This window comes from Danio aesculapii, chromosome 7 (genome assembly GCF_903798145.1).
Source record: "Danio aesculapii chromosome 7, fDanAes4.1, whole genome shotgun sequence".
Classification (NCBI taxonomy): Eukaryota; Metazoa; Chordata; class Actinopteri; order Cypriniformes; family Danionidae; genus Danio; species Danio aesculapii.
This window is the reverse complement of record NC_079441.1, coordinates 25,660,772-25,676,879: the sequence shown is the minus strand read 5'-3', so window position 1 is coordinate 25,676,879 and position 16,108 is coordinate 25,660,772. Positions and strand designations below refer to the sequence as shown.

Genomic DNA, 16,108 nt, shown 5'->3' with positions numbered 1-16,108 from the left:
AATACAATGATTTGCCTAATTATCCTAACTTTATGGTTAATAGGATAATATGGTTATCCTAACCATTAAACAGAAATTGGCAGAAAAATATATAGGGGGGGATGGGGGGGGGGGTAATAATTCAAAAGGGCTAATAATTCTGACTACATAAGAACTACATAAGTGTATGTGTATGTACAACACAATCTCACAGCAATTCGAAACTTTTTGATTTAGTGGCTAATTCGTATGAATTCGTACGATCTAATTCGTACGATTTTGTACGATTTGCTCATCCCCCAATGACGGTTGGGTTTAGGGGTGGGGTTAGGTGCCACGCCTCCTTTTTAAAATCGTACAATTTCGTACGATTGAACTCGTAAGAATTAGTCACTAAACTGACAAAACGTAAAATACTCACGTTTTCTCGTGAGATCAGGCTGGTATGTACATAAGACTACATAAGCTATAAGTTTTAAGCTTTGCCTACTGCACTCTTGATAATAAAGCACAAAATGTGAAGACCAGCGCAGAGCAATCCGCATCCTGTGTGAAAACCACTTCAAATGGTGAAAAGTGAAACACTAGTAAACTGAAATGTATTTCCTTCTTCTACCTGTGATACGGTCGGTTCAAAGTGCATCTTAATACCAGGTGTGAACAGATCCATACAGTGGTGTCCAATACACACACTCATGAGCTCTTGCGTAAGTGGTTTGCATAAAAAAAAAAACCCAAATACAAAGCGTTTTTTTTAAACGGCAAAAAACAGCGAGTCACACCAAACACAAAGCTCTTTGCAGATTACAGATGGCGATGCAAGTGGTGTTTGGCGACACAACAGTGTGTGCTTTTGTTAATTGCAAAAGACAGCATTTGTTAATGGCTTTTAGGCATTCAGCACTATAAACCTCAAATCGCACACAATTCACACACCTCGCTGTCTCCAGATGTGGAGGCAGTTGTTCGCTGCTCATGAAGTTACTACTGCAGCATAAGCCTGATGAAGCACAATCATGCAACATGCAAACAGAAAAGGTGCCAAAACACACGGCGAACAATTAGCAAAGGCGCATTGGTGTGCTAAACGGTTAGCGGTTAGTTCTTACTTTGTTTTTTCTGATTAGACAAAGGTGTAGTGAATTCCATTGCTCAGGGGAGGAGGAGCAGACGGAGCCGCAGAGACAGAGACAGGAGCAGAGGGAGGAAGAGGAGGAGGTGGTGGAGGTGGAGGGAGTGAGGTGGGACTGTTAACCGGCGGCGAGGCTGAAGCACAGACAGGGAAAGAAGGGTGCAGTAATACACAGAAAGCTACTGCTACAGTCAACTGACGCTACACACTACAAAACGCTGCTTGTGAGTTCAGAACTGCAAGAGAGGGCTGAGAGCTTAAAGAGAAAATACAACTTCACGTCATTCTAAACCACTATGACTTCAATGCATCCATGTAACTTCATATTACATACTATTACCTAAAATGTATATAATAGTCACATCTGAGAAAAAATATCCACTATGAAAGCTTTTTTTTATGTAGGTGCCCTAATTACTATGCACTTACCTTTAAATTAATCATTTGGTCTATACATGTTTTTACAGCGTACTTCGTTTAATATTTTTGAAATGATTTGCAAACAATTACTTATCTATTTAATTTCCTTAATTACACTGTTGTCCATCCCTTCCTCCTTAACACACTCTCTTAAGGGATTATTCACCCCACAAAAATATTCTGTCATCATTTACTCACTCTTTACTTCTTTCAAACAAATTCTATGTAAAAACAAATACTATGGAAGTCAATGGTTACAGGTTTCTAGCATTCTTCAAAGTATCTTCTCTGGTGTTTTTAACAGAATAAAGAAATTCACAACAGAACAAGAGAGTAAAATGGCTTGAAACCACTCAAGGGTGAATAAATGGTGAGTAAATTTTCCTTTTTGAGTAAACTACATCTTTAAACTTACCAATATCAGCAAAGTTGTCCCTAAGCTTACCCACTTCAATATCATCATAAGTGTTGTGCAATACAATTTGAGAACAGTATGTACAAGTTAGAAGACTTTATAAAAAGTAAATTACCATTCATCAAGGATGCGTTAAACTAAATAAGTGAGTAAACACTTTAACATTCTTACAAAAGTATTTATAAGCGCTCCACTATTACCATACTTTACATAAAATCATTAAATATTAAAATTTGTTTCAAGATGTTTGTAATGTAATTAACTTTACAATTATGTATTCACGGTATTAATGTTTTTTTAAAAGGCAGCCTGGTTTCTTTCATAGAAAATCTTTATAAACTTCAAACTTTTGAATATTAGTGTATTTACAGTTAAAAACAAAAAGTGTTTCAATTTAATTAAACTGTGTTTCATACATACCATATATTGACAAATTACTAGGACATTTAATAGCTTCTTAATAATGTGTAATTTTTGGACAAATAAAGTTGGAAATGGTTATAATATTTTTATAAAAGTTATTTTTGCAAAATATCTGAATAACAAAAAACTGTAAATACATTTACTCTGCTTATCTGAATGCATACCTTATATTGCCATAAACTAATTTCTCAATTAATTTATTTTCCTACACATATGCAGTCATCTTGACAAAAGATGTTCTTCTTTAGTTATAAAATTCTATAATTATTTGGTAAAAATATATATTAATCTGCGTTCACTGAACTAATACATATATAGATATTTATATATAGTATAAGTAACTGCAATTAAATGACCAAAAAATTAAGTTATCCCTTTTCTTACTTATTCAATGTAAAGTAATCTAATTACAGTAACTAGTTACTTAGTTACTTAACTAATTACAGCCAATACTGTTAGATTTTCACAGCCCAAAATATAGCATTGTTTTAGCCAAGTTATTAACATTTATATTTCTATTAGATATATTTTAAACACAAAATTGCTTGGTGGGATTGCTTTAACCTAGGTGTTCTCTCAGCTTTAAAGAAGTTGACATTGGCTCCTTGAGCTGGAAGCTCTTTTTGACTTTTCTACCATTGGTAGAACAGACATGACAATTTTATGAAGAAGGTTAGTGAAACCAGGCAATATCATAAACCAACACGTGTTGCCTCACAGACTGAATATTTCTGTCAACTTCTGCACTCATGAACTAAGTAAAGCAGCGCAGCAGGTGATCAAAACCCTGATCTGCCTCCACAGACGAGATCCCTCACACAAGCTGTTCTGACATGCTCTCCAAAGGAAAATACCGTGATTATTGTTGACCGCCTCACACATTATGATCCACCACGTCAGGACGAACTGACTGTAAATCTGTGTGACTGAGACACGCTGCCGCCTGTCTGAAGGTTAGACCTGGCAGAGTGAGTGAGGCCTCTGTAAGAAGTAAAGATGAAACGATGCTGTGCTTTTATGCCAGTTCAGAAAGATGTTCAAAGTGCTGCCACGGGATGCAGAGTGAACAAGCCCCAGTGCATATTCAACTGGGTCATTGATCGGCTCTGGAAAAAAAAATAAAAATGGCCTCATCAAGAGATTCCTCCCAGCCTGAAAGATCCGACATGTCTCCCAATTAGCAAGCATCTTTACTCGTCAGATCTGCGCTAATAAGGAATAATGTTCAGTTATTAACGTTGCGGTTGATAGGCTTGGCTTTGCTCTTTTTTTCGTCTTCCTCACCACGCCTCCATCGCCAATGTTTTGAAACGGGGTGGACCGTTTCTCCAAACGCTCGCGGGTTGTCAGTGTGTGATGGTTTAGGAAGTTTTATTGACACTGTCAGATTAGCATTACATATAACAGATTCTGAAGTGTTTTCTTCACATTTACCTTGATCTTTTCAGAGTGCTTCAACTGTCAAGGTGTCCATTTGAAATCTGAAATTAATCTATTCAAATGGAGCCATACGGGTGTGCACTGATGATTGACTTCTCATTCATATATTAACACATATTGTGCACTTTAAACTTCCTGTCCTTGCACTTGCCATTAAATGATTAGTGTTTTTCATGGCAAGTTACTTACAACTAAAAACATAAATGTTAATGTGATTTAACTTAGAAATGTCATCTAAAATGGGTGTCATGGTGGGACAGTGGGTAGCATGTTCGCCTCACAGCAAGAAGTTCGCTGGTTCAAGCCTTGGCTGAGTCAGTTGGCATTTCTGTGTGGAGTTTACATGTTCTCCCCGTGTTGGCATGGGTTTCCTCCGGGTGCTCAGGTTTCTTCCACTAGTTCAAAGACATGAGCTATAGGTGAATTGGGTAAGCTAAATTGTCCATAGTGTATGTGTGTGAATGAGTGTTTCCCAGTGATGGGTTGGAGCTGGAAGGACATCAGCTGCGTAAAACATATGCTAGATAAGTTGGCAGTTCATTCCGCTGTGGCGACTCCAGATTAATAAAGGGACTAAGCTGAACAGAAAATGAATGAATGTCATCTAAAATTGTTTCCCAGTACTGGGCTGTGGCTGGAAGGGCATCCGCTGCATAAAACATATGTCGGAACAGTTGGCGGTTCATTCCGCTGTGGTGGCCCCTGATAAATAAGGGACTAAACCGAAGGAAAATTAATGAGTCAATGTCATCTAAAATAGAGTATCCCAGCAAGCATTTTTTGTGTGTGTTTAAAAGACATCTAACAGACATTTAAACATAGACATCTTTGCTAACACAAGGTTCAATTTGGGCTAAAAATCTAACAGACGTCTAACAATAGTCCAACAATAAACTAGTCATCAAATAGGCAGAAATTAACAAACTACATACACTCAAAAAATGATGTTTGCTGCTTGTTCAAACTGCTTATTTCAAATATTTGAGCTGAAACAACACAATTCTTGATTTTTTTTGGACAACTTGATTGTTTTATGTTTAATCCACTTAAATTTGTGAAAACTAATAAGTTCTTCATCTTGTCTCAACACAAATCCAGTGTTTTGAACAATTTTTTTACAGTGTTTATGAAATCTGTCTTCTATGTCTTTTGCTGACTAGTCTTTGGTGTACCATTGTAAGACGTCTATTAGATTTTCACTGACAGCCCAAGTTTAGGCAAGACATCTACGTTTGGACTTGATGGGAGGAGTGCATTAATGGAGCACTCGAAATTTGAGATGGTCAATTCAGGGTTGGTTGAATAGCAATCCTTGGTTGGTTTACCTGCCACTTGTTTGCTCTTGAGCGAGGCCTCTGATGCTAAGGCATAGGACATGGTGATGATTCTCTCCTGCTCCTGTAGAGCTGAATCTATATCCGGCACCACCGGCTTGTCTACTGCTGCTGGAGGAGGTATATTCTGGACACTTACACACACACACAAACAAACAAACAAACAGGTACACCAAAATTCATTCACAGTGAAAAGCATGACAAAAATGTTCGCAGCTTTTTGAGGCCAGTAAGATTTGCATTCAAGCATGGATTCAACTGATTTGCATTTAATTCAATAAACATATTTATAAATATGTACAATGTTAACTTTTTAATAAACATATACAAATTGAAATTATTTTTATGGCATTAAATAGTGTCTACCCTGCTTCTAAATGAAATATGTGAAAAGTTCCAATAATCATGTTTAAAAGAAGAGCTCAGATCAATCATAAACTGAGATCAAATGTAGTGTTAAAAGCACTCTTGAGTACTAAATCAGCATAATTAAATTATTTCTAAAAGATTCTGTGATTTCTGAAGAAAAAAGCCAAGAAAAAACACCAGTAGTTGTGTGACTGATATGTTTTAAGAGATAAAACATAATCAGACAGGAATATATATTTTTTATGTTCGTAAACAACAACAAATATATCTTTCTCTTATACTGCTTTTGATGATTTATATATACACTCGGTGGTTGCAGCAGAGTCTGGATTTTACTATTCTACTACACTCAAAACAATTTCTTTGCTGCTTGTTCAAACTATTATTTAAAAAGAGCTGAATCAATTCCTAAGGGTTTTTTTGGGACAGCTTAATTGTTTTATGTTCAATCCCCAATTTGGTCAACTTATTTGATTTGTGTTGGAACACAGCATTTTTTACTGTGTACTTGACTACTTGTCATAATGGCAATTTTTATAATTACTGTCCCTTTTTAAACGTTTCTGTGTTGTCATCTATGTCAAATTATCATATCTAACCAAATACTTGAATCAGAATACTATACGCTTATTTCACGCGGCCACCATTTTAAAACACAAGAGCGAGGCCGCGGTTGGAGGTAAAGTCTAGATCGGATACGCGGCCGGCCGGAAGTGCAGTATGCACATCAATTATAATAGCAGTTTTTTATGACACTGTATAACAATAATTAATATTTTTACAGTACTGTGACGGTTGGGTTTAGGGTTGGGGTGGGGGTAGGCGTTTAAAACTAAAATGTGTTGGGTAATTTAATAGATAACATAAATAATACTCAGTACAACTACTGTTTTTACATTACTGTGACGATTGGGTTTAGGGTTGGTGTGGGGGTAGACATTAATAAAATACAATAAATGGGAAATTTAATAAATAATTTAAATAATTCTCGTTAACTTCCGGCCTCATCCATATCCGATCTAGCAACAACTGTGGTGGGAAGAAACCCAAAAGTATACGATCAGCACTGTAAACATTGCAACAACACGCAGGACTACAAACCTCCAGCTGTTGCTGCGGTTTCAAAATGCAGATATGGTGTAAACATCACTTTAATATCATTCGGTTAGATTAATTTAAACAATTAAAGGCATATTAGGCATCAAACTAAATCACAATCTCTTTAAGAGTATCCTCCCAGGCTTCAGTTCATGGCACCAGGTAAACACCATGGGGGCTTCCCTACTTCAGCCTATGAAGGTCATCAGTTCACCGCTCTTCACTGAGTGCAAACACACATGCATGAACACTGGAGCGTTTTAAAAGCCGCGAAGATCAGTCGAGTCATCAGTGGATCACTCTTCTGTGCTACACTCTTTAAACATCAGTGAAGAGCGGTAAACTGATGACCTTCACAACCAATCACAGTCATTTCTGTTGAGCACTTTTGAATACTATGACAAATCAGTGGTGTTGCATTCAACAGTACTTAAAAGTTAGTGGGAAATTGACGGTTTTTATAAATTTCAGTACTGAAATTCAGTATGGTGACAGGTTCATTAACTTTGATGAATGGCATCTAAACCGTGTGTTTTAGGGAAAGACAATGTTAGTTAACTAGTGCCATTTCCCTTAGCTGTAAACGAGGTCTGACATTCCTTTTTATTTTCACTCTCCATTCAGTATGGAACTTCGGGTCACTCGGAAGACAGAGAAATTATAAATTTGTGTCACTTTCTCTTCACTGATAAGTTATACAACCAGGTGCACAACATTCCTGTTTGACTCAGGCCATACTTCCGGCTTTCTTCCCACCACAGCCTCGATTTTGCTTTTAAAATGGCGCCCACATAAAATCAGCCAATAAACTTTTACCAAAAACATGTTAGCAACAGGCGACGCAGTGGCGCAGTAGGTAGTGCTGTCGCCTCACAGCAAGATGGTCGCTGGTTCGAGCCTCGGCTGGGTCAGTTGGCGTTTCTGTGTGAAGTTTGCATGTTCTCCCTGTTTTCGCGTGGGTTTGCTCCGGTTTTCCCCACAGTCCAAAGACATGCGGTACAGATGAATTGGGATGGCTAAATTGTCTGTAGTGTATGAGTGTGAGTGAGTGTGTATGGATGTTTCCCAGAGATGGGTTGCGGCTGGAAGGGCATCCGCTGCATAAAATATGTGCTGGATAAGTTGGCGGTTCATTCCGCTGTGACGACCCCAGATTAATAAAGGGACTATGTCGAAAAGAAAATGAATGAATGATGTTAGCAACAAACTCTTTAACTATATACATTACTATACTTTACTATACTATACATTAAAACTCAAGAATTTATACAGGGTAAGGTTACTGGATTGCTACTTTTGATATTGTAATTAAAAAAAATTGCATTGCACTGCATTTTATATAAATGTGTCGTTGGAAACAGTATGTCATATTTTGGCTATTCATACAAAACATTAGTGCAAAATTCAGTCAATGAGCTCACATGCAAACCTAAACTCATCTGATTTGCCAATGTGTTCAGAAGTTTAACAGAAACCTGTGACTGTTTTTAAAATTTAGCGCTGTGGTCTGCCAGAGAGGTGCTGTTATTGTAAGAATCTTTTCTGAGCGGCTTGTTTAGATGAAGAAAAGTCAACAATTTGAACAAGAAAGTTTCAAAGGAATTGGTGTTCGTTCGGTGGTGCTTCATAAAATACAGAAACCCAATTTTAAAATTTTAAAAACGGACACTGCTCTTTACTTTTTTTTCTATGCTAAAATCCGGCGTCCCCCCACAGTGCCTCATGCTAGTGTATTTAATAGTAAGAAAACTTGAAGAACAGCATCAATGACTGATCTGTCAGTACCTAGATTTAGCCAGGATGCTCTTGATTCGTTCCACTTTCCGATGTCGGGCCTCCATCTCCTGAGGGCTGAGAGGCTCCTCTGGATCCATGTCTACATAGCGCTCAGGGATGGTGACTTTCTGTGGCTTTGACAGCTATATAGGCATTGAGACCAAACACAACCTTTGATCACTTCATTTGCCAATCTTTTACCACAGTACTTAAGTTAAATTAATCTAAACTTATTATAGTTATATAATAAAAAATAAAAATATGTAACAATTTATTATCTTATATGCGTTCAGATCTGCAGGGTCAGATATTCAGAGCCAATAGACTTAACACAAAACGCAACATTGGATTTGCATCTACATTTTGACCAACCAGTTAACATGCACAATTAAATTGCTGTATCTTAGACTGCAATTGCGTATGTGATGCACTTGGATACAGTGCATCCAAAAAGTATTCATACTGCTTCACTTTTTTCACATTTTTCCACAATGGCTAGACCACACTGCCAGCCATTGAGGACATCCAGAAGAAACACTGTCTGCGCCGAGCACGCAGTATTCTTAGGGAAACCTTTCACCCTGCTCACAGACTGTTTTCACACACTGCACTGTTTAACATTTGCATATTTAAAATTTGCACATATTCATTGCACTACATTGCACTGATTCGCTTATTTGAACTGTACATACCCACTGCACATGGACATTTGTAATTATGTACACACCCACTGTACATATACATTTGTAATTATGTTTATCTATCTGCACACTTCTGATTATTAATAGCAACCTGTACATATATTCATTTATTGTAAATCTCTGTTCATAGCTAATACAACCTGTATATAATGTTCATGGTACATCCATCTGTAAATATTACCATAGTTTTTCTATAACTCCACTTTATAACTTATACCTGTATCCTGCACTTGCTGCTATTGCACTGCTGGTTAGACCTAAACTGCATTTCGTTGCCATGTACTTGTACATGTGTAATGACAATAAAGTTTAATCTAATCTAAAATCTCATTTTTTATGTTACACCCTTATTCCACCTCCCTGACTAAGGCCCTTCTCCCCGATCACTCAGCTTAGATGGCCGGTCAGCTCTAGGAAGAGCTCTGGTGGTTACAAACATTTTCCACTTACGGATGATGGAGGCCACTGTGCTCATTGGATTTTTCAGAGAAGCAGAAATTTTTCTGTAACCTTCCCCAGCCTCGAGACAATCCTGTCTCTATAGGTCTACAGACAAGTCCTTTGTCTTCATGCTTGGTTTGTGCTTTGACATGCACTGTCAACCCTGAGATCTTATATAGACAGGTGTACGCCTTTTCAAATCATGTCCAATCAACTGAATTTACCACAGGTGAACTCCAATTAAGCTGCTGAAACATCTCAAGAATGATCAGTGGAAACAGAATGTACCTGAGCTCAATTTAGAGCTTCAAGGCAAAAGCTGTGAATACTTCTGTACATGTGGTTTTTCAGGTTTTTTATTTTTAAGAAATTTGCAACAATTTCAAAAAATCTTTTTTCACATTGTCTTTATAGGGTATTGTGTGTAGAATGTTGAGGTATTTCATCTATTTTGGAATAAGGGTGTAACATAAAAAATGTGGAAAAAGTGAAGCGCTATGAATTCTTTCCAGAGGCACCCTATGTGTTTAAATTGCCTCTCCTGATGATGAAAATTACATTTTTAGGCTTTAGGCTAAGTTCTAGAACTTCCTTGCACTCAGTTCTACTGCACATTTTCTAAATACAACAAAAGTACATAGTGATTGAGCCATTTTGTGTTTGACAGAAAAAGAGAATGATGTCAGAATCTTCTTTTTTGGGTGAACAATGCCTTTAAGCAGTAGGGTTACCTCTTTGCTGAGGTCGAGCTGGTAGTCCAGAGGCTCTAGATCCAGCTCTCTCATGGGTGTGCTGCTCAGGGTGAGCCATTCATCTGAATGAGAGCGCTGTCTCTCTTTGTGCTCCACTGGTCTCTCCTCACCCTGCACAGCTCGCTCCAGAAGCTGCAAATCAAAGTCCTGCTCTCTCCTCCACTGAAGGCACACAAACACACAGAGCCCTGAAACAGCCAATCTAGATCACACACACCTAAAATTTTGTCTTGTATCCAGTCTAAATATCTACAAACTCTTAAATCAAGAAGCATTTTCTAGAAAAGTAAAAACAATTAAGCCAAAATACATTTCTCTTTAAAGCAAGTAAAATTATCTGCAAGGGGGATAAGTAAAATTATCTTTAAAAAAAGTTTATTTTGCTTAGCCCACTGGCAGATTATTTCAACTTAAGCTCATTCTGAAAATGTACCCCATATACAATTCTGGAGAGCGTCAAATACGTCCCAGGAGCAACGTTTTTTTGCAGTTTTTGTAGTTGAGAATCCACCAGAAAGATCTCAAATTTCTCTCGCGAGTGCCATTCGTGCCTGCTCTTCTCGCGTAAATCCACCAGAGGCCACTGTTAACTGACTGACCAATCGACTGACTTACCCTCCTCCTTTCCTAAACCCAACCTAGTGTTAGTGTTTTCAAAAGCACCGATTGACCTGCCGTCTATACGGAGGTAAGCAATCAGCTGGTAAGCGTGAAAAGGAACGGTGTCATACTGCTCCCTGTATTGTTTGCTTTAAAGAGGAAATGCAGCCATACGTACCTCTGGCTACATAATTTACGATCTCCAGAAATGTAGAAAAGATAAAAAAAGATATAAGGGAGACCTTACTGTGACAAATCTTAAACCACCAGAACCTCATGTAGCACAACTAAAGCTTAAATGATCTCTATGATCAGCATATCAGTTTACATCCAACATCTATTCTTCACATTAAATATTAAGTTTGAAAATGAAAGCGAAGGGGACTCTATACTGCTCAGTGAGCGCAGTCTTTCTGATGAGACGTTTAACAGAGGTCCTGACTCTTTGTGGTCGTTAAAAATCCCAGGATGTCCTTTGAAAAAGAGTAGGGGTTTAACCCTGGCATCCTGGCCAAATTTGCCCACTGGCCTCTGTCCATCATGGCCTCCTAACCATCCCCATATCATAATTGGCTTCATCCCTCTTTCTCCTCTCCACCAATCAGCTGGTGTGTGGTGTGCAGTCTGGTGCAATATGGCTGCCGTCGCGTCAACCAGGTGGATGCTGCACACTGGTGGTGAATGAGGAGATTCCCCACAATGTGTAAAGCGCTTCGAGTGTCCAGAAAAAGTTCTATATAAATGTAAGGAATTATTATTATTATTATTATTATTATTATTATTATTATTATTATATTATTATTATTAAAAACTTGAACATAAAAAAATGTTTTGAGATGGATTATTTAGAAAAAATTTAGGAAAACGTAAACCTGTTTAAAATGATTTAAGATCTACAACACAATATTTCAGTGAATTTAAGACTTTTTAATGCCTTTAAATTTAGTTTTTTGAAATTTAAGACATTTTAGTCTAGTCCAACATTTACTAATTGTTTATTAACATCCAAATTCAAGTTTGTTAACATTAGTAAATGCATTATGAGTTAACAATAAATGACTATATTTTCATTAACTAACGTTAACAAACATGAACAAATATTATAATAAATGTAATGCTCATGCTCAGTCATTTATTTTTCTTTAGCTTAGTCCCTTATTTATCAGGGGTCACCACAGTGCAATGAACCACCAACTATTCCAGCATATGTTTTGCACAGCAGATGCCTTTCCAGCCACAACCCATTACTGGGAAACATCCATACACTCTCGCACACTGTGGACAATTTAGTTTATTCAATTCACTTACAGCACATCTTTGGACTGTAGGGGAAACCGGAGCACCCGAAGGAAACCCACGCGAAAAAGGAAAAGAACAAACTCCACACAGAAATGCCAACTGGTTCAGCTGGGACTCGAACCAGTGACCGTCTTGTTGTGAGGCGACAGTGCTAACCACGTGAAAACAAGACAACAATTGTCTAGAAGATGCTTCTTGCTTGATTTACTGTACATGTTTAGATATTTGGATTAGAAACTAGACAAAAACCTTATATAAGAACAGCATTTTTGCAGTGAGGACATCAAATCTAACAGTTTGCTTTGAAATGCTCTTTTCTTCATTTACAGAACAAGTAAAGTGAAGCATTTACAGTTAGAAGGGAGACCTTACTTTGAAAGACCCCCTGTGTAACCTCATGTAACACAACTAAAGCTAAAATGACCTCTGTGATCAGCATATCAGTTTACATCCAACATCCGTTCTTCACATTCAATAAAGAGCTGAAAAAGCAAAGCCCTACACAGAAACAACACACACACAACTGAATCGAACGACATCCCTGAGCGTAATTGTATATTGTCCCAGCGTGCTCCTGTATCATGTAAAAGTGATTGGAGTGATTGCATGTGAAGTGTCTCGTGCTCAAGCTCTCAAACCGTAGCACACAACACTCCTGCGGACCGAGAAGGATGGAATAAAAACCTCCATCTGCGACTTCATTTACATGCTTCATTCCCAGGCTATATTGTGCTTACTGGAAAGAAAATAAACCAGCGTGTCATGAAATAAACTGTGGTTTCACATTCACAGTAGACAGAAAAAGAACAATTACCTTCTTTTACCTTTTTACTAGCAAAGCGTTTATTTTTCTCATGTGCAAAAAATCTACATAAAAGATATAGAGAGGAAAGCAGAGCTGTGAAATTGTTATTATTACAGTATGACCATTCAACTGATTAAAAAACATGCTGGAATTATTAACACATGCTGTATAGCAGTCATAGTGCACACTTTTAAATACATTTTTATAAAACAAGGAATAAAAATATTAAAATATTTTTTTTTTAATAATAATAATAATAATAATAATACCACAAATCAGGAAAGCTAAAAGTCAGATTATTTGTAGAATGACATTTCAATTGATAAACATGATCATGCCACTTATTCTCAGCACATTAAATGCTACATAATAAGTTGTGAGGAGAAATTATATAGCAGGTTTTGTAAGCTTTACAATTAGAAAGCCAGAAGTGAAAAATGAAATTAGTGTAAAACTAAAAAAATAAAAGAATTAAATGAGTAAAGTAAGCACAACAGAGTATGGTTTCACGCTTTAGTCGCACTATAATTAGAGCAGTTGAGTGATGAACAGCTAAAAGGCTTGAGAGCTTGATAGTCAGCTTACTACACAAGTCCACTAATACAGCAGACCCTGTTGTCTATCATTAAGAGCATTAGCTTATTGTTAAATAGGGGTTAAATGAGCATTTGGATGTTAGTGCTGGCTATTCAGTATTCAACACTATTCTGGGGTGCGTTTCCCAAAGAGCGGCTGAACTATCATAGTACGATGCATCGTTTGGGAAAAGAATGATGCAGTGACGAGCGTCGCAGATCCATCATTTGAACCACTTTAGTTATATTGTAAAACGCCCATAATGATGCTCTAAACGGGGTGGTAACAACTTCTTTAGAGAAAAACCCCATAATTTCTTTGTGCAAATTATATTGTTTTACACGCACACGCATTTAAAAAAAAATCCAATATTAGTTTTGGTAAAAACATGCACTCGTTTTTCATATTAACTGAAATATATGTAAAGGGCGCATACTGTATAGAGCCTGCGTTTCCTTTAAAACAATTATTGAGAATATTACATATTCTATTCTAAAACATAAAATCACTTACAAAAGCTAACGCGTGTTCTAATGTCATATATAAATTATATAAATAAATAATGAGGCCATTTATTAAGAAATAAATTTAATATTTATTATTTATTAGAAAATGAAAAAAAATCCTACTTTAATAATAATAACGATGATGATGATTATTATTAATATTATTATTATAATTAATTATTATTATTATAATTATTAAGTAGGATAGTTTGTTTATTTATTTATTTTTTCAATTTTTAAAAGTCTACTTTTACTATTTGAAACATGCAAACCACTGCAAAAATGTTGTGACCAACAGGCCCATGTCATATACAGTACAGATACTTAATAAATAAGAAACCATAAACTAAAAGTATTAACGTATGCTATGTTTTTTGATTTCACAAGCTTTGGAGATGTAACGTAAATTCCGCTTTTAAATAATGGGTCACCTATAGCTTTCGTCATGAGCTATGGCTGTGTTCAAAATGACATCAATGTTTTCAAAGGTCACTGCTAAGGGAGCGCAATTGTAAACATGAAGATCGCTAAAACTGAACTGTAAAAATACTTTGAAAGCAAATTACACCTAAGAGAGGTGACTTTAATGCTTTTTTTAAATAATAATTTTAAGTTTAAATGTTAGAATGTTCTAAACGAATAGGGGGGATAACTGGGAATAGAACACAGCCAGGAACAATGTTTCTAACTACAGCTCCACAGGTATAGTTGCAAGCGTACAAGTTTGCAATGCAGTTTGCAAATGTTCCTTGGAACGATGGATTTGGGAAATGCCAAATCAATTAACTATGTTTGTACTAATTTGCGACCTTAGTTGGCAAATGATGGCTTTTGGGAAACGCACCCCTGATTCACTATACCAGAAGAGATGGTTAAAATTAAACACTCCTACATGTCATTGGAACATTTTGAACCATCATCAGCGTGTAATAAAAATTAACAGCACATCAACTTTCATTAATACTCCTCTAAACACATAATAAGTCTTTCATTGGCAAATAGCATCCTGTCTGTTCTTATCCCAAAGCCTATCCATGTGGCTCAACAACATATGATTAAAAATAAATCTCTCCCATCTCCTTCTGCAACACCTCCCGCAAACACACTTACCTGCGGCAAATGCTACCTTGTTAAAAACGCTGATCGCTTTAACACCAAATCTTACAGTTAGTTCTCCATCAAAACAGTGTAAATAGCTGAATGTGCATTAACGTCAAGGCGACGCTCCTCTCTGGAGGATCAAATGTGTCATTGTGCTCTAACGTACTGATCCCAGGTCTGCAGAGACGGGCCTAGAGGTGGAGGAGGAGGAAGCGCGAGACGTGGAGGCCTGCCGCTCGCCCTGGCTGAGGGTTCTCTTGCGCTCTCGTACCAGAGCCTTTTGGTGGCGCTTCATCCTCTCCAGCTGCTCCTCTGCGCTCATGCGTCCACGCTGCTGCACAGGCTCTCCGGAGTACAGACGCTCCAAGGCACTCTTTGGTCTCTCCTAGGAGACACCGGAGGATGTGTTAATAATGCCAGAATAAACTGCACTAAAGAACAGGGCAGAGAGAAAATACGCTGAAATGGGAGCAATACTGTATGCCAAATTAAAGATGTGGAGGAGAACGTAGAGTAATTTTTAAAAATTTAATTTCATGTTTATTTTGTGTTTGTCTTCACTGGCTTCCTGTTCATTGTGCGTTTTAAGATTTTAGTTTCGCTTTTTAAATCCCTAAATGGACTTGCACCAAGATACCTTTCTGCATTAATTAATCTGGGCACTCCATCAAGGGCACTTCAAGAGTTCACACTTAGCTGATGATTGATTATAAAGCTTGTTTGGCATACTGTCCCGTGAGAGAGCCCTGAGCTCAAAAGATCCTCAAGCCCGGGGCCCCCTCCCATTTGCAAGGCATGAGGGGAGTTTGAGCTGAGGTAGATCTCGAGAATTCCCCTGCTGTAGTAGCTAATGAACAGATAGGGATTTCTCTTAAGAGATAACTACTTACTGGGTACCACCTAGGTGCTTACTACTTACCACGTGAGCATGGGGAGAATGT

The 16,108-nt window shown here is 37.3% G+C and overlaps 1 protein-coding gene across 18 annotated transcripts in view; it reads right to left on the bottom strand.

The window, feature by feature from the left end:
• plekha7b (pleckstrin homology domain containing, family A member 7b) overlaps positions 1–16,108 on the bottom strand; it is a 192,801-nt gene that overhangs the window by 3,874 nt on the left and 172,819 nt on the right. For 16 of the 18 annotated variants that reach the window (XM_056461435.1, XM_056461432.1, XM_056461438.1 and 13 more), the window contains 5 exons: positions 15,334–15,552; positions 10,260–10,442; positions 8,396–8,529; positions 5,135–5,277; positions 1,089–1,245 (listed from right to left, as the gene is read on the bottom strand). In XM_056461435.1, coding sequence (XP_056317410.1) covers positions 1,103–1,245; positions 5,135–5,277; positions 8,396–8,529; positions 10,260–10,442; positions 15,334–15,552 — 822 coding nt within the window. In that variant the 3' untranslated portion in view covers positions 1,089–1,102. Of the gene's footprint in view, positions 1–737; positions 1,246–5,134; positions 5,278–8,395; positions 8,530–10,259; positions 10,443–15,333; positions 15,553–16,108 lie in introns of those variants that run through there. The other 2 variants (XM_056461431.1, XM_056461441.1) reach the window with 2 other exon arrangements.